At 37.0% G+C, this 23,461-nt stretch overlaps 1 protein-coding gene across 1 annotated transcript in view; it reads right to left on the bottom strand.

Annotated features, from left to right (window-relative positions):
* The window catches only part of WWP1 (WW domain containing E3 ubiquitin protein ligase 1), a 119,364-nt gene that overhangs the window by 42,189 nt on the left and 53,714 nt on the right, over positions 1-23,461 (bottom strand). Inside the window, exons 6-10 of the mRNA XM_081258360.1 lie at positions 22,000-22,137; positions 21,836-21,902; positions 18,411-18,595; positions 7,980-8,316; positions 990-1,085 (exon numbers count right to left, since the gene is read on the bottom strand). Coding sequence (XP_081114486.1) covers positions 990-1,085; positions 7,980-8,316; positions 18,411-18,595; positions 21,836-21,902; positions 22,000-22,137 — 823 coding nt within the window. The remainder of the gene's footprint in view (positions 1-989; positions 1,086-7,979; positions 8,317-18,410; positions 18,596-21,835; positions 21,903-21,999; positions 22,138-23,461) is intronic.

Here is a 23,461-nt window from a genome sequence, read left to right as displayed (position 1 = left end):
GTAAAGGGTTTTAACTCAACTTATATAGGTTTTTAACCTACCTTTCACAGTTGCACTGCTGCTGAACTAAAGTGCAGATCGAGCCATGCCGTTCCACCTATCACCGTTCCCTGGCATGGCATAAAAATGAACCCATTCACCATTTCAGCCTTACCTCCCTTAAGGTCTTTCAAGGGACCCATATGAGAGCCAAATCAATTACTTGCTGGCCCCAAATGTGTCATATGTTTCATTCTGTCATGCCTTTGTTTTAACATCCCCTCAGAACAGAATGCCCTTCTCTACCAGCCAGAATTCTCCCCATCCTCCAGAGTTTAGTTCACCTTAAGCCAATCTGTGTCATTAATTTATATGATTTCAGTATCCTTTCAGCAACCAATCTCACAAAAATAACATAGATCTTGTCCTGAATTTTCTGGACTTTGCATATGTTTTATATTGATGGACACTGAGTTGCATCTGGAAGGACAGTTTGTGAATGACCTTGAATGACCACTTAAGAGCATAAACTTTATTTAGTATGTAATAGAAATGCTTTTAAATTTAAAACTCTCTATAATTTTAGTCATAATGTAATATAATTTTACTTGCAGCAATCTTTTAGATAATATTTTGAATGACACTAATACTTATTACGTAAGTGTCATTCAATAGCATAGTTTAGATCCCTATGTATGGAGAACCATACATATAAACTATCCTAAATATGACTTTCATTCCTTAAAAAATAACAAGGACTGAAATTGGACCAAAATTCTACAACTACTCTCAGTAAACTCATGCCAATGTTTGACAATCTCTTGGAAGCCCTTAGGACTAACTGTAAAAGAGACACAATGTAACAAATCTCATCTACTGAACATTTATTATTCACAAAAGCAAATCAAGGAAACATAACATGTAGAATGAATCATTTTATATTGTATTAAATAAACTTTTAAAATCACATGTATAAAACACAACTGAAGATGCATAAGATGCTACATTACCCTGGAGGTAAAGGTTGTGGCCTCTCCCATGTGGTCGTTCGAGTGTTATGATCCACATAATAGGTTCTACCATGAGGATCTTTTCTCTGTTCCCACCTTCAATGAAAAAGCAAAAATAAAAGATAACAAACTAAGACAATCTGAAAAATGGTTCCTTCTTATAATCCAAAAAATTACAGATAAGTTTTACTTTAAAAGGTCACATATATACATAAAATAAAGTTGTTTCTTTTCTCAATTATTGTGCTTTTTTTTAAAGAAGATATCTTTAAAAAATTTATTTATTTATGTATGTATGTATTTATTTATTTAGTTGCACTGGGTCTTAGTTGCGGCAGGTGGGCTCCTCAGTTGTGGCTCGAGGGCTCCTTAGTTGAGGCTCACCGGCTCCTTAGTTGTGGCACGCGGGCTCCTTAGTTGTGGCATGCGAACTCTTAGTTGAGACATGCATGTGGGATCTAGTTCCCTGACCAGGGATGGAACTCCGGCCCCCTGCACTGGGAGTGTGGAGTCTTAACCACTTCACCACCAGTGAAGTCCCTATTGTGCCTTTTAAGTTCTTAATTATTCACCTTTCATCAACAGTACTGGCAACCCAGTAAGTACAGTTAGCAGAGGAAGACAGAATAATATGTAAAGTTTTTAAAAGTTACTAATTTACAGAATTCCAATCATCAGAAAACAGAAATTCAATTAAGAGCAGAGGAACTTTCAGCCTAATATCATGCCCAGAGCACAAAATGTCAATGAAGTAATATCCATTTTTGCAATTTAGAAAATACACATCTAAAAGATTTTAGCAGAAATCTCCTTAAAGTATGTGGTGACACAGCTCCATGAAAATTCTTTCTTCTATCTGCATAGAGTGTCCTCTTTTTGTGCACATCTATCCCTCTCTTGTCTTTGGTAAGCCTCTGAGTTTATTGACATCCAATTTTATCTTTTTCTGTTCTATCTCAAAGACACTCAACCTCTCTCTTATTTTCCCCACCCTCATTTTCTCCTTCCCCGTTTCTTCCTTTCCAGTCTCTCCTTAAAATGGTATAGAAGAAAAATTTTAAACATAAAAAATAAAAACCTGGTATTTCTGAGTTTAATATTCTTGCTTTCACCTGAAAGTAGAATAAATGGAAAATATTTTCCTTTCTCTTAAACACAAGGATCCAATTTAATTTGACTTCTTTTTGATTAGAGAGGCCTTTAATTTTTAAATTATTTTCCTACACAATGACCGTATTAAAGTTATTCCCTAACAAGGTGTACACATACATACATATTTTAAATGGCATGCAAAAAATAATCATTTGTTTAAGCTGCATCTGACAAACATTAGCCACAACAAACTTAAATAGTAACCATGAACAATAAAGATGCCCAAGTTCACAACCGATTCAGGATAATATAGATTATTAAAATTATCTATTATGAAACAGTGGTATAAAATCCTACACTGGAACATTCATGCTACCCTGTAACTACAAAAATTTAGATATTCCTCATAAGTATTTTACTAAAAATAATAACCTGAAATTTCAGATTTACTTCATATGTTTTTATATAATAATAAATGTTCATGGGAAGGCAGGATTTAAATATGGAATGTCATTTTAAAAACATTTCTGGAATACCTAGGACACATACCAGTGGGTTACTGATTTGTAGGAAAGCTTAACAGCTAAAACCAAATACCTACAAAATATATCAAGTTTTAAGAGCTTCCTGATAATGGTACTTTTGCTATTTTTAGGTATTAATTCCTATAATCAGTTCTTGAATTTGTACTGCTATTCTGTATCAAAATTTCGTGGTTTCCAAACTTTCTTTACAAATATTCTTTACTACTTTTAATTTAGCTTTTTTATCAAAATTATATATACTTTCACATACTATTTAATATATATCTCACAGTTATATAATTATGTAACCTCCACACAGTTTAAACAATCAGATAGTCTATGGGGCTCATTACAAAAAAACAATAGTGCCTACTGTCTCCTAATCTCATTTTCTACTCCCCAAAGGCAACATTTTCAACTGTTTTAGCCAATTCTTTTAGTATTTACCTCTTTTTTCTTATTAACAAGCTTACTCTAATTTAATTTCAAGCATAATTTATTGATTTCTCACTATGAAAGATGAAGCTGTAAGTCTCTTTCCCCCACAGATGTATGCATATACACTGTAACCTGGACCCTCCTTCCAACTGTTCCAAATACACACATATACTGTGTCCTTCCCTTATAATTATTATGACTGTGTAAACCCTCCTGACAGCTGAGCTGTGAACACACCATGATTTCTTTGTCTCCTTTCCTCCCATTTCCTTGTTTTCTTCATACTTATTAATTTAACTACAAATACTTTTCTAGTTGCATAAATCTCCTCTCAAAATATTCAAGCTCTGGGCTTCCCTGGTGGCGCAGTGGTTGAGAGTCCACCTGCCGACGCAGGGGACGCGGGTTTGTGCCCCGGTCCGGGAAGATCCCACATGCTGTGGAGCGGCTGGGCCCGTGAGCCATGGCCGCTGAGCCTGCGCGTCCGGAGCCTGTGCTCCGCAACGGGAGAGGCCACAACAGTGAGAGGCCCGCGTACCGCAAAAAACAAAACAAAACAAAACAAAAAAAAAACTCCTGTCATGCCCCACCCTGTTTTCCTGGGGTAGGGCATCCCAGGCTGTGGACATGCCGTGCACCCGGTTGCCCTCTGCTGACAACGTTCTTGGGACAAAGAACTCCTGGCCCAAAGGGGAGGAGCCTGGTCAGTTTCACCACCTGACCCAGTGACTCTAGGATCCCAGTGTGCTTTTCTCTCCTGCCCTGGCAGCCGAATCACGGGAAGGCAACTTGCTAAGTTTTTACTCCCTGAGTGAGAGTCTACCTTTGGGGGCATGACGGTTGCCAAGAATGAGTCCCCAGTGTGTGAGTGGTGACCAGAGCAGGCCTTGGGCAGCAATGAGGAAGGAAGGTGCTGGCAGGGGAAAAAGGCGGTACCGGGATAAAGGGGCGTGGTCTCAGGCTTGATGTGGGAGACTCACAGTGACAGCAAACTAGAGCTGTACCCGGGGGTACTATAAAAGTGATGAGCAGGAACTGCCCAGAGACTAGATTATCCCTGCAGTGGAAATTCATGAGTACCCCTCAAATAGTTGCAAATTACCACGTTGATTGATGAGACTTCTCAATAGAATTATTTAATTTCATGGGGATAAGTGCTAACTTATAACCGCTACACCTCATCTTCAACCATAATACTCTCCCTTCTTAGTATTCAGATGTAGCCTCCCTTTCTCATAAATTTCCAAAACCTACTGCTGAAGAAAGACCTTGTTAAAATAATAATAATAATAAATGTGAAAGACTTTTATTAAACATATTACAATAACAATGATAGAACTTAGCTGCTGAGTGGATAACTACTGGTTTCAAACTTGGATAATGGAGTGGGTGGTAAGACTTGCCTTCTCATAAACCACGACCAACAGCTGCCCCCCTCTCCTGTACGGCTTGCCAATCTCTCTCCTGGCTCCTGCCCATCAGCAACTGACCACCCTTTAGGTCACTGCCATTTTTTAAAACAAAAAACTACTCCTCAATACTGTACCTTTTCTTGCTCGCTTCTACCAAACACTCCTCTCTCCCTGTGTGTTCACAGGGAAAAAGTTTTATGCATTAGTTCTCACTCTTTCAAAGAGTTTTCTATCACACTTCCATCCCTTCCATTCACTCCATCACACAGCAGTCTGAACACAGCTCTATTTCCCAGAAATTATTCTGTCAGAGATCAACAATAAATAATCTCTTTGTTGTTAAATTCAGTGGGTGCCTTTCAGTTATCTTACTTGAATTTTCAGTAGCTTTTGACCTTGTTAACCATTTCCTCCAAAGCATTTACAAGCCAGGGCCTTTGCCCAATTGCTCACTCACTCAAAATCATTTAATCAAGCACTAATTCACTTATAAATATTTATTGAGTACCTGCTACATGGCAGGCATAGTTTTAGGCATGAGGAATACAGAAATGGACAAAATAAAAGCCCCCTTTTCAGTCTAGTGGAGAGAAAACTGACAAAAACACACAAATGTATGTCTCATGGTGATTTAAGTGTTATAAAGAAAAGTAATACAAATAACATGCCGATTAAAAGAACCCTACTCAAAAGAGTACAATACTGATTCTATTTATGTTAAGTTCTACAACAGGGAAAACTAATCTATAAGCTATTGTGGAAAAAAGCTTTTAAGGAGGAACAGTGGCTGCCTCCCTCAAAGTAGGGACAGGGATTGACTGAAAGCTTGAGAGAACTTTCTGAGGTGATGATAATACTCTAATCTTAATAAAGGTGTGACAAATGAGCATTTGTCAAAACTCATCAAAATGGCACATTTAAGACTCATGCATTTCCTTCTATGTAAACTTTACCAAAAAATCTTAAAGCAAATATTGAATTCTAGTTAACGATATGTAAGCCGAAGTTTTGAAGGGCAAAATGTCCTGGTATCTGCAACTCAGTTATCAGGAAATTATATTTAAACATTAGACAAATGGAGAGATGAAGAGATGTGTGATAAAGCAAGCGGAGTAAAATGTCAACTACAGAACCTAGTGGTAGATAGATATATGGGTGTTCACTGTAAAATTCTTTAAATTTTTCTGCGTGTTTGTAAATTTTCATAACAGAAGGTTGGGAAAAAATGAGGCAGGGGACGTGGACAGAGGGACCTGATTTGGACAGAGGGAATCGGGAAAGGCCCCTGGAGCAAGGTAACATTTGAGCAGAGATACGCAGATATCTGAGGAATAACACTCCGCACGACAGTCAGAGCACAAGCGAAGAAAGGGCTCTAGGTAAGACCGTGCTTGGCTAACACTCACTCGGGCTGGAATACGCTTCCTTCAGATCACTCGTGATTCTAGCACCTACGACTGTACTGTGTAGTTAGCCAGGTAAGTTACCCAAGAGCGGACACACGGGAACTAAGAAGATTGTTGAGGAAAGAGGGAAGATGACGTGGATTGGAAACTGCTGGCTCAGATGGTCACACAAGCCAAGTGCTGCATAAGCCAGAGGGGTCACCCTTGCCTCCAGCCTCCGACTCTACCTCCCACAGCTAATTTCCACATCCATGGTAACGTCGCCCCAGGAGACTAGCATCTACCATAGCGCAGGCTGTTTTTACTCCTCACCTGGATTAGTAGCATCTCAACCTTCTAGGTAACAGCTAACAGAGTAAGAATACACTTTACATAAATGCCTCTGTTCACCCTAGACTGCTATTTACCTACAGATTTTACACACACAAGCACACATCAGAGAAACAAACTTTCCCAAAACAATGTTTACCTAACACACTTCAGTTTTCCATTCTAGTCCATGTTGACTTACTTTATTATGTTTTCAAATGCTGGTCACCATCTATTAATAGGCTGCAACTTGCAATATGAAAACCACTCATCTAGATCCCTACAAAATTCTCCTAATGCAAAGATCACATACGGTGGCTACAGGCATGCTGAAGCATGTACTTGGCCGCACAGAATTTAGTTTATGTACTCACCACTTTAAACAGTAATGTGCCCACTTCTCTCATTTACGAAGCAGCCTAGCTGCTATTCTAGCTTGTTCCTTAACTCCTAATCTGTCTATAACACTCCTAGAATAATTTTACTAAAATGCAAATATGACTGTGGCACTCCCCTGCTTAAAATTCTTTAATGTTTATTCATGGTTTTCAGGAAAAAACTCCTAAACTTTTAGCAGGTATACAAAATTCTTCAGAGGACTGTTTATTCTTCAGTACTACATAGCTTGCTTCCTCCAATGCTCAACTCCAGCTGTAACAAAATACCATTTCCTGAGTTCAGTTTACTCGTTTATGGATGTCAGAAATCCGAATGTGCAGTTAGTTCCACTGAGAATGAAACCTTTCACCACCTGTGCCTCCATTATTGCTGTGCTAACTCCTACGCCTCTTTCAGAAATCCACTCAAGGGTCGTCTCTTCCAAAAAGTATTCTTTATCTCAGTATAGCAGGTTACTCCCCACTAACTCCCCTCTATATATGTTCCCTCCCACAGCACCCTAAACTTACACCTCTAGCTTAGCTTTTATTGAACTGTATAGACAATGACTATTTATCTTACCCCCCATCAGATCATGAGGTTCTTGACAGTAAGAAGAGCTTCTTCTATATCGGTGTCATAATGGCAGACACATGAGACTAAGATAAATGACTAAGTTGCCAAAGATAGAAGACAAAGGGACAATGAGAGATTTTTGAGAGGAAAGGGAAGATACTGTATGGCCAAAAATGCTTGGAGGAAGCAGTGGAGATTTCCAGCAAGTAGATAAAAATAAGCTCAGAGAAAGGTCTGGTCTGGATATATAGATTTAATAGTTAAAATGATGGGAGAGTATAAGATTCAACAGAGGCAGGACAAGACCAAAGGCTGAAACCACGATTAGGCAACAGACAAAATCAGATGAGCCAGTAAAGAGCACTGAGAAAAAACAGTTCAGAAAGTAAGAAAGGGTGGCTTCCCTGGTGGCGCAGTGGTTGAGAGTCCGCCTGCGGATGCAGGGGACGCGGGTTCGTGCCCCGGTCCGGGAAGATCCCACATGCCGCAGAGCGGCTGGGCCCGTGAGCCATGGCCACTGAGCCTGCGCGTCCGGAACCTGTGCTCCGCAACGGGAGAGGCCACAACAGTGAGAGGCCCGCGTACCGCAAAAAAAAAAAAAAAAGAAAGTAAGAAAGGGTATGGACACAGTGACTGTGATGAGAAAATGATGGCAATGAGGTAGAGACCTCTAGAGGTGCAGTTTCCACAGCTAGAGAGTAGAAATTCTAACTGCTGTAAGCTGTGCAGGACAGCACTGTATACACCGTACTTTTATCACAGCATTCTCAAACTGTATTGTATGTATGTTTAAAAACCCGAGCCACTAAACAAGCTTCTTGGAGGCAGAGACAATCAATCATTAATTTAACATACCCCGATGGCAGAGTTTCTGTGTTGGCATTTCCAGACTGCTGCCGGACAGGTTCCACACAGACATCTGGCTGTCTTAATTTGGCTGCTTCAAAGGCAGGGCTACTTCCAGAACTGGAGGTAGAAGGATCTAATGTACTTCTAGCTTCAGACCCAAATGCTGCACTGTTAGAAAGAATACATTCATTGTTTTCTGAGGAGGTCAGTATTTCTTGAACTGGAGGATCTTCGACAGTAGTACTAGTGCAATTCGAAGACAAGGCGGTTTCTCCAGATACTATTGCAGTACCCGTGGTGGAAGCATTATCAGTTGGTGCAGATGAGGATGATTCTCCATTAACTGAAAGGGGAAAATTAGTAAGATGATCTATCAAGGAATGACAAAGCAACCAGTTAACTCATCAATTATATTTATTCAGAGCTTAATTTATACTGAGCAACGTATCAGGTACTGACAGAAATAAGACAGATGATACTTTTTGTCGTTCACATTTTAGAGATGAACGTTTAAATAATAAAACTTAAGACTATATATATATATATATATATATATATATATATATACCAATAACCCTAACTTAGAGAAAGAGAAACCAACATGAACAAACGTTTTTCCTCCAAAGAATCAATTCTGAATATCTGCATGGGTTATATAAAAACCTTAAAATGACCCCGTTCAAGCTCCCTTTCCTATGCAAATGCAGCTAATATCAAAAGAACTCTTGCCAAATATAAAGTGGCATTAATTCTTAAGAAAGTACTACAGGGGACTACAAAAAGATCCAGGAACTCGTTCTACACTTGCTAAAGAAATAACCCAGCACTGGGATCCAGTGATATCATTTTCTTTATTTTCATTTTAAATGTGATTCATCCATTTCAACTATGTGTCACTATAAAAGTGAGTCAAATTAAAACTGGAAAGAGAATAGATTATTGAACAAAACCTATTAGAAAATCACACATCAAAGTTTTAATTGAAACAGAAAAGGGAGACATAATTAAGAGTAATGGAACGTTCAGGTGGATTTTTAAAGAAAGAGATTTAAATAGTGGGAAGGAGAGAAACGAGTACTATTAAAGGAATCAAACAGTAAGCACAAAAAACAACAGAACCAATGAAGTTCTGTACCAACTATAGGGGTGAGTAGCTCTGGGAGGAAAAAAAATCAATAACAAAATATAAAAAATAAAATGTTTATATAGTGCTACTGGTACTCAACACTGTTACGTAACATGAAGAAAAGAAAAGAAAAGAGAATGTGCAGAGAGACTAAATTCTGGGTCTCTTACATGATGTTCAGAATTGATATATGATGGTCAAAGTGAATTTTCTCATTTCATTTTCACTCTTCAACAATGCAGAAATTAATTTCCAAAAAAAGAAAAGATTAGCAATAGTATTTTCAAAGCAAAATAATACTAAATGGGAAAAGAGGAATATTTGACAAAAGACAATCCAGTCCAATAAGAAAGAATCATAAACCTTTAGGCATACTAAAACATAGCACATGCTACACAAACTGTTAAAAAACAGAGGAAGAAAATTAATTATTAAATAGCACCTTTCAGTTGTTCAAGGCAAAAACCTCTCCCCTACAACAATTCAACTGCAAGTGCTCTCAGCTCTCCTCTCCGTCTACACCACTACCCCTGTCCACCGTTCCTTGTTTACTCTACTGCAATAGCATCCTAATTGGTCTGCCTGCTTCCTCTCCGGTACAACTCCAATCCATTCTCCAAATAGCAGCCAAAATAATCTTATAAAAGCACACAACAGATGTTTTCACACCCTAATTAAACATACCCATTACAACCAGAATAAATTCCAAACTCTTTACCACAGCTCATGACAAAAGACTCTACACAGTCTACTCCACAGGTACACCTGACTTCTCAAAATGGTCTCCTTTCTGTTCCTTGAATAGAACAAACTCCCTCCCATTCAGGGATGTGCACTTGCTGTTCCCACCGTCTCAGAATAGCTCTGACTGGCTGCTTCTTATCACACAGAGTCCAGACTCAACCACTCCTTAGGAAAGGCAGTGCTGGGGTATCTTACTTAATGCTGCACCTGCCCCACCGTCCCTCCAGGCTACATATTAGACTGTTTTCTCACGTTCTGAAATATTTTATTTGTTTTTATTTCTTTTTCATTGAGTTCAGAATGCAAACACTGTCAGACTTGTTCACTTTTGTATTTTCAACAGTTACAACATGCCTGGCATACTAAAACAATAAATCTTAAATAAAGACAAATCACAGAGGAAGAAGTGAACATACCTCTGTCAAAACTAGGCAGATAAAAAGAGCATTAGTAGAAAATATTAAGTATATGAAGGATTTAATAACACAGTCAATACACCTGTTCTAAATTACAGAGTTAGAGAGGTAGTTTTGAGTTTCCATTATATATATATTCTATCCAAACAATCTAAGAATTCTTAGAAAAAAATGACATGTAAGGGACCAAAGGAAAATCCCAATTCTATAATCAGAAGGTGACATTCTAACTATAATTCAATAAAACTAGAAACAAAACAAAATACAACTTGTTGAAATGTTTACTAAAAGTCTGGCAGAGTCTGTTAAACATTTTTTTAAGGATTATCTTATTTAACAGAACAATGCTATGAGGCAGATACCCGTATTATTCCCATTTTACTGGTGAGAAAATTGATGCTTATATGTCCATAAAAATGACAGTTCTTCCCCACCCACAATCAATTTTGCTTAGAAGATTAAAAAGAAAACTAATTATTAAGTTAAAGAAATAAATAATAATGAAATCACAAACTTTAGGGAAACTAAGGGCAATGAAAATATTTGTATCAAATATTTGACATGGCAAAAGAAGTATCCAAGGATATAAGAACAAATAGCAATAAATGAGCTTAGCATTCAATTCCAGAGCTAGGGGAAAATGGTAGAAGGAAAGGAATTAAAAGAACAATATAATAGATCAGAATTTCCTAACTTACCTGATTAGAATCAGTTGGGATCTTACAGAAAGTATAGGTCTCAGTTTCCATTCTAGAATTATTGAATCTCTAGGGGAAATCTCTAGGGAAGGGTCTGGGAATCTGTATTTTTAACAAATGCTTCAGATGAATTCTTACCGGAAAAGTTGGAGAAACCATGAAATAAACGTTTCCAAATTTTATAAAGAAAAATATAGTTTGGAATACCATGTACAACTTCATATCAACAAGTCTAAACTATATTAACTAAACTCATTCAAGAGAAAGAAAAATTGAAAAGATCAGAGTAGAAATGGAAAAGGTGACGAAAGACCTAACACTATCCTTCCAAAAGGCACCAGGCTCAGTTAGTTTTTTGAAGTCTTCAATGAACAGATTACCCCCGTGTTGTCTGAAGTGTGATAGTACATTGGTGGAGAAAAAGAAAAAAGGAGTTCCTTAATTTATTCTGCAAGGGTAATATAACCCTACAACTGAAACTGAATAAATTAAAAGATGGCTCAATATCAGGAAATTATGTTAGGAAAATGACTATGTTAACAGGTTAAAAGACAAAAGCCACATGATTATTTTCAATACAAACCAAAAAGCATTCAATAAAATCTTGATAAAACTACTGATGAGAGGAATCAAGGAAAATTCATAAATAATCTAGATTATCCACCAGAAACCTAGAGTAAGCATGATATATTAATGGTAAAACATTAGAAGAACTTCTATCAAGATCAGGAACAAATTAAAATCAAGAACAAAACAAGGAAGATCACAATCAAGTCAATACTGCTGGTTATATATGACAATGCATTAGGACAAGACAGAAGTGAAAAATAACAGACGTAAAATGGTAAACTCATCTAGAAAGATAAGATTACTTATTTAAAACACAAGAGAATCAACTGAAAAACCATTAAAACCAATCATTAATTTGACTAAAACATATCAGCACCATGATCAGATAGATACAAGTTCAATGTCAAGATTATACTCAAGACCTATCTGAAGAAAACTAAAACACGTTACTAAGAGATATTTTAAAACAAAGAATGAATGGAGAGAGACATAAAATATCTCTGGATGAGAAGATTCAGTGTTGCTTAAAAGTAAAAAAAGTAATAATAATAAACTCTCCTCAAAATGCAAAAACTAGTAAGGATGCAGAGCAAGAATTCTCATTCATTGGTGGTGGAAATGCAAAAGGGTACAGCCATTTTGGAAGACCATTTGGCAGTTTCTCACAAAAATAACCATACTCTTTATCATACAATCCTGTAGTCACAGTCTTCAACCCAGCTGAGTTGAAAACTTATGTCCACACCAAAACCTGCAGAAGAATCTTTATATCAGCTTTATTCATAATTGCCAAAAACTGTAAACAACCAAGATGCTTTAATAGGTGAACGGATATACAAACCACGGTACATCCATACAATGGAATATTATTCAGCAACAAACAGAATTGAGATATCATGCCACAAAAATACATGAAGGAGCCTTAAATGCATATTTCTAAGTCAAAGAAGCCAGTGTGAAATGGCTACATACTGTACGATTCCAACTATATAACATTCTGAAAAACGCCAAACTATAGAGACAGTAAAAGATCAGTGGTTGCTAGGAACGTGGGGAAGGAGATGAATGGGTGGAGCACAGGGATTTTTAGAATAAAACAATTCTGTATGATACTGTGATGGTGGGTACATGGCAATATGCATTTCTCAAATCTCACTGAACCCATGCAACACCAAGAGCGAACCTTGACATAAAGTATGGACTTTCACTAATAACAATGCATTTATACTGGCTCATTAATTGTAACAAACATACCACAGTAATGCAAGATGTTAATAATAATTTCTTCTGAGTGGGGTATTGGAACCATGTATTTGATTAGGGAGATTACTATTCATATATATCAGTGGTTCTCAACTGGGGACATATTTGTCCCCCACCCACCAAAGATATTTAGCAATGTCTGAAGATGTGTTTGGTTGTCACAACTAGGGGAAAGGGAGGATGTTATTGGCATTTAGTGGGTAGAGGCCAGGAATGCTGCTACAATCCTATTAGCACAGGGATAGCCACCCACATCAAAAAATTATCTGGCCCAAAATGTCAATAATGCTGAAGTTGAGAAACCCTCACTGATGTGTATGTACCCAGCTACCAGGCAGCGTCCAGGCTATAGTAGTTGCAAAATAAACACCTGTTAACAAATGATATAAGGATGATTGAATAGACAAACTAACAGTAAAGACAAATGAGAAAGGGAAGGAAGGCAGGGAGGGAACGATCACAGGTTCCTTGCTCATGAAAGAATAGGAAAATTTTATGTAAGCAAATAATTAAAATCTTATGTGACAGGAATGACAGCAGAAGCTTATGCAAAGCACTTCCTTCTCTACAGATATAAGATCACACCCACTGACTTGGCTTCTTAATGAGTGTATCTCAAGCCTGACTTTCTGCCATTATGACTTTTGGGTTAGGAGACAAATCTCCATCACTTCAGGTTTAATCCTTGAGAAGTAAGTTTCCCATGGACTTTATGATATGCACATCTCATAGCACCATGCATTTGTCCTCACTCTAACAGTTCAGCCAAATAAAGCAGGAAAAGGCAGAAATTCTGGAGTATCTCAGTATTATGTTTACTCCTTTGTAAAAGTATGACATGAAAAACTGCTTGTATATATACCCTAAATTTCTGTAAAAGTCAATTCACACTTGAAAGTGGCTACAGCTTTAAAGGAGGTAGAGGACAAGGGAGGCTTTGGTGATGGTGCAGTTCTGTATCTTGCTTGCTAGCTACATGAAGCTACACGTGATAAAAACTATAAACACACACACTCTCTCTCTCTCTGCAGGTATAACTGGTGAAATGTGGATTTTGTCAATGCCAATTTCCTGATTTTCATATTGTACTATAGTTACACAAGGTGTTAACATTCGGGGAGGCCAGTGAAGGGAACATGGGACCTCCCTGTACATTTCTTGGCAACTTTCTGTGAATCTGTATTTCAAAATTAAAAAACTAAAAGCAAAAGTCTAATAAACTTTGAAATCAGTCCTGCCTGAAACTTACCATACTGAGCTCTACTTTATTAATACAACAGTAATTATACATTAGAAAAAGTCATTTCCACTAGAAGCTAGGGGCAGGGAGAAAAAGTAAAGAAGAAAATAATATTTTCTTAAATACCACTGTCCTAGGACTATGGTAGATGTTTTAAATTTATCTCATTTAACCTTCAAAACAATCCTATATGGTATTATTGAGTATTAGTCTCTTTTTATAAATGGAGAACCTACATTTTGAGGATGTTAAATTTGTCCAAGGTCACATGGCTAAAGCATTAAGTGGCAGAGCTGGGACTGGAACCCAGTCCTGTTAGAGGCCAAATCTAATCTCTTCAGTCATGACTGCCTCCCATTTGAGCTTAGAATAACTACCAATATGTACCAACTAAGCTGATCAAATGGATCCTCTTAAGACTCAAAAGAACAGATTGGTGGTGAGGGGAAAATGCCTTCCCCTGCAAAAGTCCTCATGTACAGTACTGTCTTTGGTGAAAATAAATCATTTGTATTCAGCTCCAGGCTCACAATCCCTTATCTGAAACTCTTGGGACCAAGTGACTTCCAGAATTCATAACTTCACAATTCAGAAAGATAGTATGGCACATATATTGTCTATTAGACTAATACCAACTCAGATTGGGGCCTACACACTAATTAAACACAGTATGACTTCTGTAGCAAAACAAAAGGATACTCATACTAAGCACAAAAAATTATAAAAACCCTCAAGTCAGTCCCAGTCATTTTGCCATCAAATGAGTTTACCAAAAAAACTTTTGGTTTTAAAAATTTTAGGATTTTGGGGGTCTTCCCTGGTGGTGAAGTGGTTAAGAATCCACCTGCCAACGCAGGGGACACAGGTTCGATCCCTGATCCAGGAAGATCCCACAGGCCGTGGAGCAACTAAGCCCACGCACCACAACTACTGAGCCTGCGCTCTAGAGCCCGTGTGCCACAGCTACTGAGCCTGCATGCTACAACTACTGAAGCTTGTGCACCTAGAGCCTGTGCTCTGCAACAAGAGAAGCCACTGCAATGAGAAGCCTGCGCTCTGCAACAGAGTAGCCCCCACTCGCCACAACTAGAGAAAGCCCGCGTGGAGCAACAAAAACCCAAAACAGCCAAAAAAAAAAAAAAAAAAAAAAGATTTTAGGATTTTGGGATCACAAGTAATGGATTAAAAACATGTAATGTGTTATACACAGAATATGCACACTTCCACCCCATCAGCACTCCAATAGTGAAAACTGATTTTTAAAGTTCCTGATTAGAAAAAAAAAACCCTATTTTTACACCAACACCTTAAAGCAGACTACCCCTTGAAAAGATACCTGAATTCATCATCCTACTAAGGGATGACAGATCATACAGATGACATTGGTTAAGTGACTGCTACCAACAGAGTAGGTTCCAGAAGCCTTTGTAAACCAGCCAATGGAATGATGACAGTTGGATTGTTTGGTCAGATGTCACCAACAACAAAAAGAACATGCAAACACAATCACTAAGGTGACTGGGGGAATATTATTTGAAGCTTATCATGGTATAAAAGATGAGCATCGTAACTATGAGACACTATAAAAATCACACACATCTAAATGAACAGGAAAGCAGAGAGGTGAGAGCCAAAGAGGTGGATGCCAATTACAGCTCCTCTACTAGCTGGGATCCCTCAGTTCCTTCACAAGAAAAATACTAGTACTTATTTTGAAGAGTTACTGTGAGAGTTAAATCAGTCAATGAACATATAGTGTTTACAACATGTAGTAGCACAAATATTAGCTGTTATTCTGATTGTCTTGGGTTTCCTTGCAATTACTGTGAATGTCTTGGGAATTATTTACAATGGAACCATCATTTCTAGTCACCCATGTGTGTGTTTTACTTTCACCTTGAAATTTCAGGCAAGGCTAAATAACAGAAGAATGTGAAAAGTGAATCTGTTCCCAACAGAAACAGTCTATAAAGTATTTAACAAGCTGTAGAATATAAATAAGAGATTCTACAATGAGGGAGAACTCAGTAAGTCCTTCTCTCTTTTGCATCAACATCTGAATAAGCCTGAAAGCTGAAACATGCAACTATGTAGTGGTCAATGGATACTTTGGCCAATCTACTCTAGCAGCTAAATATTTTAGAAAGAAGAGATAAATCCCCAAATTCCATATACTTTAAATGGAAGGTGATGATGAGAACGAAACATAATGGTTGCATAAGCCTTTCTGAAATGAGCATTCAACATTCTTATACTTCTCATGAATAAAGAGTAGACTTAATCAAGAATTGGCACTGCTATCTAATTACTTCCAGAAATAATGGAATTGGATGTACCATTCTGAATCCAATGATAATCCCATATAACAAATCAAGCCTGGTCACATAAGGGTATTATTTTTATTTTTTACAACTCTTTGGAGTGTTCTCAAGGAAGCTACAATGCTTCTAATGTAAATTTATTTATGGGTAGATAACTAGTTTTTGTGTGTGTGTGTGTGTGGTTTTTGGTATGGGTAAATATGGGTAATTATTTGATAACCTAAAAATCCATAGGCCAAAAGCACTGGACTTATGTTTCATTGTTAAGAACTCTGGTACTCAGATAAGCCATTTTTCTATGTGTGATATTTAAAAAAAATAAATTATTTGTCCTTCCCATAGGTACTTTTCCCAGACTATTTTTTAAAACTGTAAATTTAATTTAGGAGAGATAATATAAGTCAGAGTTCTAGGAAACTCACTATTGTATTTACTCTCTTGGAATTAGTGAGGATGTTGGTCACATTATGGTACCTTTTCATATAGATTCATAAAAGATGGAATATCAGGAATAGGAGTTGGTTTTTTTTGTTTGCTTTTTGGTTTTTCTTGGCCCCGAGGCTTGTGGGATCTTAGTTCCCCAACCAGAGATCAAATAGGGCCCCGGCAGTGAGAGTGCTGAATCCTAACCACTGGACCGCCAGGAAATTCCCAATAGGAGCTATTTTAACTGGTCTGTTCTTAATTTAGAGACAATCCTGAATAATCTAAAATGTTTCCTTTTCCCTTTTGCTAATAAATCTGAGGCAAATGTTCTTACTAGAAAGGATACCAGAATCAGAAAATAAATGCATTCTGCTCACTAATTTCACCCTGGTTACCTGTGTTTACCTTCTCTGCATTTTCCAGACCATCTTAAATTAATGACTAATAAGTCTACTTATTGTGGGTACTTAGGATCTTTAAGTCTATCTTTTTTTAAAAAGGGCAGCATTAATAAACAAATTAAATTTTCAAAAAACCATTCATGTCAGTTCCCACGTTTACAAAAAACTTACAAAATGCATGGTAAATATCCCCCCAATCTTGGGTATAAATATACAATAGTCTTATCTATAAACCCATCTATTTTCATTTAATTACTAAATTACTTCCTTACATGTTTCTACTTTTTAATACTTTCCCATAAACAGATGAAGGAAAGAATATAGGCTCTGGAATGAAAAGAATAGGATTCCAGGGCTTCCCTGGTGGCGCAGTGGTTGAGAGTCCGCCTGCCGATGCAGGGGACACGGGTTCGTGCCCTGGTCCGGGAAGATCCCACATGCCACAGAGCAGCTAGGCCTGTGAGCCATGGCCGCTGAGCCTGTGTGTCCGGAGCCTGTGCTCCACAGCAGGAGAGGCCACAACGGTGAGAGGCCCGCGAACGGCAAAAAAAAAAAAAAAAAAAAGAATAGGATTCCAACTCTAGCCCCAAGGCATATGCTAGTAATCTGAAGCAAGTCCTAAGATTTGAGTTTCAAGAAATTCATCTGAGTTAATTTATAAAGATCAAACAAAAAATGATTTATGAATATTACAGCTGAATCCATTGAAAGACAAGATTATAAAAAATCTTCCTTAGGCAGTCCTTCTGTAATAGAATAACATTTACTCTTAGAAAATATAAAACTTTTGGAGAGTTACATCAGTTCACAGTACATTTTACTACTAAGTTACGTGCCAAGAAGTAAATATTTGTATGGTAAAAGACAGGTTAAAGGAACCATTCATTACTAACAAATCAATGAATTCCCTCAAGTTCTTTTAGAAATATATTCTATATTATGAATTAAATAGTATTTTTTGTAGCATACAGCCTAAGAATCTAGCTATCAAGTAAGTACTTGCTTAGTGAAATGTGTGGTTATTTCTAAACTAATACATTTTTGGAATACCTTCCTAAATAATCTAGAAAAATTCAAATTACTAGAAAAAATTTCAGGTATTGCAATCTTCACGTTCCTTTTATAAAACTGAAGATTAAGAAAGATTGTACGATAAGAAAAGTACAGGTATAGATACATAAAATTTAATTTAGTTTTCATTTAAACAATGTGTCATAAGCAGCCATGCTTACCAGTGTCATTGGCAGGCTCAGATGTGAGTGGTTTTGGAGCTGGTGTGTTTTGGGGTCTGGCAGCAACCTGAGATGGAGATGAAGGTGTGTTGTCTCCATTAACTACATATGAACAGCATGAGTTTTGTACTACAGTGTTTGTAGGTACGTGATTATCTATTCCATTAGTACCTTCAGCAGCCAACCTTTAAAAAAAAAAAAGAAAAAAGCCTTACTTCAATGAATTAAGTACAATTAAATAACTTATTTATTTATTTTTGGCCACGTTGGGTTTTCATTGCTGCGTGTGGGCTTTCTCTAGTTGCGGCAAGCGGGGGTTACTCCTCATTGCAGTGCACGGGCTCCTCATTCAGGTGGCTTCTCTTGTTGCGGAGCACGGGCTCTAGGCACACAGGCTTCAGTAGTTGTGGCACACGGGCTTAGTTGCTCTGCGGCACGTGGGATCTTCCTGGACCAGAGCTCAAACCTGTGTCCCCTGCATTGGCAGGCAGACTCCCAACCACTATGCCACCAGGGAAGTCCACAATTAAATAACTTTTCATCAGAAGTTTCATAAGAAATATTTACCAAGTTCTTAACATTGAAGCAAAATGATAGGTATAAAGAGTAATGAACAAAAGATACCCTGATTACTTTTTTTTTTTTTTTTTTGCAGTGCACGGGCTTCTCACTGCTGTGGCCTCTCCCGTTGTGGAGCACAGGCTCCCTCCGGACGTGCAGGCTCAGCGGCCACGGCTCACGGGACCAGCTGCTCCGCGGTATGTGGGATCTTTCCGGACTGGGGCACGAACCCGTGTCCCCTGCATTGGCAGGCGGACTCTCAACCACTGCGCCACCAGGGAAGCCCCTGATTACTTTTTTAACAGATTATTTTTTACATTTTATTACATACTTTGCTATATTAAAGTTTAAATTACTTTCAGTTCTAAGTGCATCCACACTGTCAGACAAATGTATCAATATATTGAGATATACAAATATACTAAGTCAAAATGAATTCAGTCCCTCAAACCAATGTTCAATTTGTACATTTTAAATAGTCTTAAATAGACTTAAATAGTCTTAAGAATATTAATATTTATTTTAAAATGCTCTGAAAGTATTTTCAAAAAGATCATGAAACTTATAAAAACCAATTCCAAACTGTTTATTGGAACTTTATTGAATACTGAAAGACCAAAAAATTCTTTAAAAATTCATCACAAGTTATTATATACCAGCACTAAAATAACGAGTACATGATGATCAGAAAAAGCTAAATATTATATCCCAGAGTTAGAAGAATTTACAGTGTATTCATTACTGCAAATAAATAAATCTACAACTACAAAATCAAACATTTTGGCAGGGAGTTAGGCGATACCATGTAAGTGACCAGGAGAGCTTTTCCATATACACAGGTCACCCTGTATCTCTTCTCCAGAGAGCAGCCTTAATTTTTAAAAAAATATAAATCAGATCACATCTCAGTTGTCCCCCCCCATCTATGTCTCTGATCTATTTCTCTCCAAGTTCTTCCTTGCCCACCTTGCAGCAGATATACTAGTAAATTAATTTTATATGAAAATCATGCAGAAAAGTCTTCAAATGTTTATTATAAATTATTAGATACAGGGAGTAGAATTATAATGACTTAGAAGATTATCAAAGAAAGGTTAAATATATTCTAGAGTTATAAGAGTAAATTAACTAGAAATAGGGTCTTTTTACTTGTTATTTCCTCTGTCTGGAATGCTCTTCCCTGAAATCTCTCCATGGATGGTACATTTTTGGCCTTTTAATTTTAGCTCGAATGGCACTTCCTCAGAGATGATCCCCTAACATTTCTCTTTAAAACAGGTTCCTTTACATTCCTGTCACCCTATCCTGTGTTTCCATGACTTCATAGTTCGTATCGCTGTCTCCGATTAGCTAATTTATTTCTTCACCTGTTTACTAACTGCCTCTATCCCACCAGAAGGAAATTCACAGGAACAGGACTGTATCCTTAGTGCCTGGACTAGTGTCTGGCACCAAACAGGCACTCAGTAAGTATCTGGACGATAAACGATACTTTCCCTTGTCACCTATATATTTGAAATGAGATGTGTTGAGGAACTTCAGGCAGGTGAAGTTTTGAAAAATTTCCCAAGTGATTCTGATTTGTACAACCCTCCCAAGCCACCCAGCAAGGATCAGTGATCTGGCAGTCCAAGTAAAAGAATCCAACTCAAGTTCTCCTGGTGCTTGTAGAACTAATCTTTGATTCAAAATGTGTTACTATACAATAAATAATATTAGGTTTTAGGCTGGTAGTGATTCAAGCTCCTTTACCCATCTAAAATTGTATTTCAAAAATTATCAAGAACAGATATATATATGTACATATATATACATGCACACACGCTAATGCATTTTAATCTACCTGTTGTACCCTTTCAGTCCTGAATTTTCTCAGTGTAAATTATAATGCGGGTACTAAATAAATTTAAGCCAAATATATATTGAGAAGACATACTGATCTGTTCAAGTGTTCTATGAAAATCATTTAATGGCAATTTAGGAGTAATATTAGTAACTGTAGATTAATGAAAGTCACACTTCGTCATATACCGGCATGCTTTTTCAAATGCAACAAGTCAATTTCACAGCCATATATTTTCATATTTTCAGGTGTTCATTCCACTATATTTGAGCTATTACATGCTTTTATTCTAATACAAATTATTTCAAACAGGAAGTCTCTATTAACTGTCATCAAATGTGAACGTATGGGAATCAGAGAGATGGCAGGATGATCTCTGAGGGGAGACCGCAATCTGTGCACCATCTAACTCCTAGTGATTACAGGAAGCTGCCAATTCAGACAGCAATAAGATAACCATTTTCCCACATTATTTGACTCTATTTACTGATAAAATATGCCTAAATACAGATTTTTTAAAGCCATTTCCAATAAAAAAAAAATGAAGTTCTGACACTTGCTACAACATGGATCAACCTTATGCTAAGTAAAAGAAGCCAGTGACAGAAGATCATATATTATATGATACCATTTACAAGAAATGGCCAGAACAGGCAAATCCACTGAGACAGAAGATTAGTGGCTGCCAGGAGCTGGGAGGAAAGAGGGATGGAGAGAGAATGTTCACGTGTACAGTTTCTTTTTGAAGATGGTAAGAATGTTCTGAAATTAGACAGCAGTGATGGTTACCCAACTCTGTTAACCTAAAAACCACTGAAATATACACGTTTTTCTTATGATATGTGTGTTATCTCATTAAAGCAGTTATCTTTCTAAAAACTACTTTGATAAGAATTCAACCAAATGACATGCTTAGATATAAGCTTTTAAATTCTATGGCAAACTCTAAACTAAGGTTAAAAACTTCATATGTGGGAAATGTTAATTACTTTGTCACAAATACTAAAATAAAACATTCTACCTGGTGGTTGTCCTTGCCGAAGGGTCTCCATTTTCATGTAAGGCATCACCATTTTGCTGTATTTCCACTGAATGACAAAAAAGAAAGACACTAGGTTTTTATATACTTCTTGCTGGTTTTTTTTTTCCTTCAAATTTTGAAAACACATGAAGTTATTAGCTTACTGGTTGGAGATGAGCTGCAGTTTGTCCTATTTTCTTGTTCAATCACCAGTCCATCAAGCACAACTGTTAATTCACCACTTTGCACAACACCATTCTTGGTTTCCAAGGAAAGTTTTAATTGTTCTTTCACTCTTTCCACTAGGGGAAAAAAAAACAAACCTAATTTAAACACTTTTGTTATATATAAAAATGTTTTAGAAATCAAAACTACATATCAAGAATTACTCTAATTCAGTGCTTGACGGCTACATGTGGAAGGAATTATATGTGTTTTTATCTATAGGTCCTTCTATACTACACCAGCATCACTTCCTTTCTCACCTAGTTGAGTAACTCCTTTCCCTCCACCACATACTTTCAATATCATCTTTAGTTGCCCCTTTGTACAGTATAAACCTCTGAGAATATACAAATATATCTAGATGATAAGCTCAGCAATTGCCTAAACTTGCTCTTTGGCCCAAGGTACCACATAAGACTTGTGGTTAAGGCAAAATTTCTGCAGGAGAGTCAAGGGGTTTGGTTCTTAATCCCAGCTCAGGAACTTCTAGCTGTATTTGAGTAAGTAGTCAAGCTACTTAAAGCCTGTTTCCTCATTACAAAATGGAGATAATAGAATCATCAAACTAAAGGAACTGTCATAAGGTCCAAATGCAAAGCCACAGAGAAAGTTCTTAGCACCACATCTGACACACAGTAAGCGCTCAAAAAATGGTAATAGTTTATTATTTCTTTTTCATATAAGGCCAAATATTTCTTCCTATTATTAGGATATCTAATTCTTACTTAAACTCAAAGTCATTTTGCTTCAACTTCTCCTATCCCCCAGAATACACATCAAAAGTATTAGTGATCCCATTATTATCCAGAATGAGGCCAGTTACTTCAATCTGATCTTCACTTCTGAAATCATGAAACATTTTTCTTCTTAGATTATGTCCTTGACTTTGGTCCCTCCTATATTTAACAAATTTGTTGGGTTTTTTTTTCTATTTACCAAATGTCTAGCACAAACATACTGACTAATTACCCAAGTACAGAAAATACAAGACCAAAAAAAAAAATCTATAACAACTAACCATTAGACAGGAATTCTTTGCAAAAAACTTAAGAACCATGTAATAAAGAAAACCTTGTAGAAGACCTACCCCAACCATTTTCACCACCATAAACCTCATTTCCACTCCACATCACAAAATCAACATTAATAAAAACAGAGAAACTAGAGGAAATATTAAAGTACCAAAAAAAAACCCAACCCTACAAAAGCATGAATTTCAGTTTTATCTAGATTCTAATAATCTATGTCTGAAGAAAACTATATTGACCAACATTCTATTTCACTCTATTTCATTTTTGTCACCTTTCTCTATTTAAAGTATCTGGAATTTGGAGGTTTGGCTCTCGTTCCTAAAATATTTAGCTATTTGAGTAGATTCTTAAAGAATAGCCTTTTACTCAA

Source organism: Mesoplodon bidens (genome assembly GCF_964165515.1).
Source record: "Mesoplodon bidens genome assembly, chromosome: 16".
NCBI classification, from domain to species: domain Eukaryota; kingdom Metazoa; phylum Chordata; class Mammalia; order Artiodactyla; family Ziphiidae; genus Mesoplodon; species Mesoplodon bidens.
This window is presented reverse-complemented; position numbering and strand designations above follow the sequence as displayed.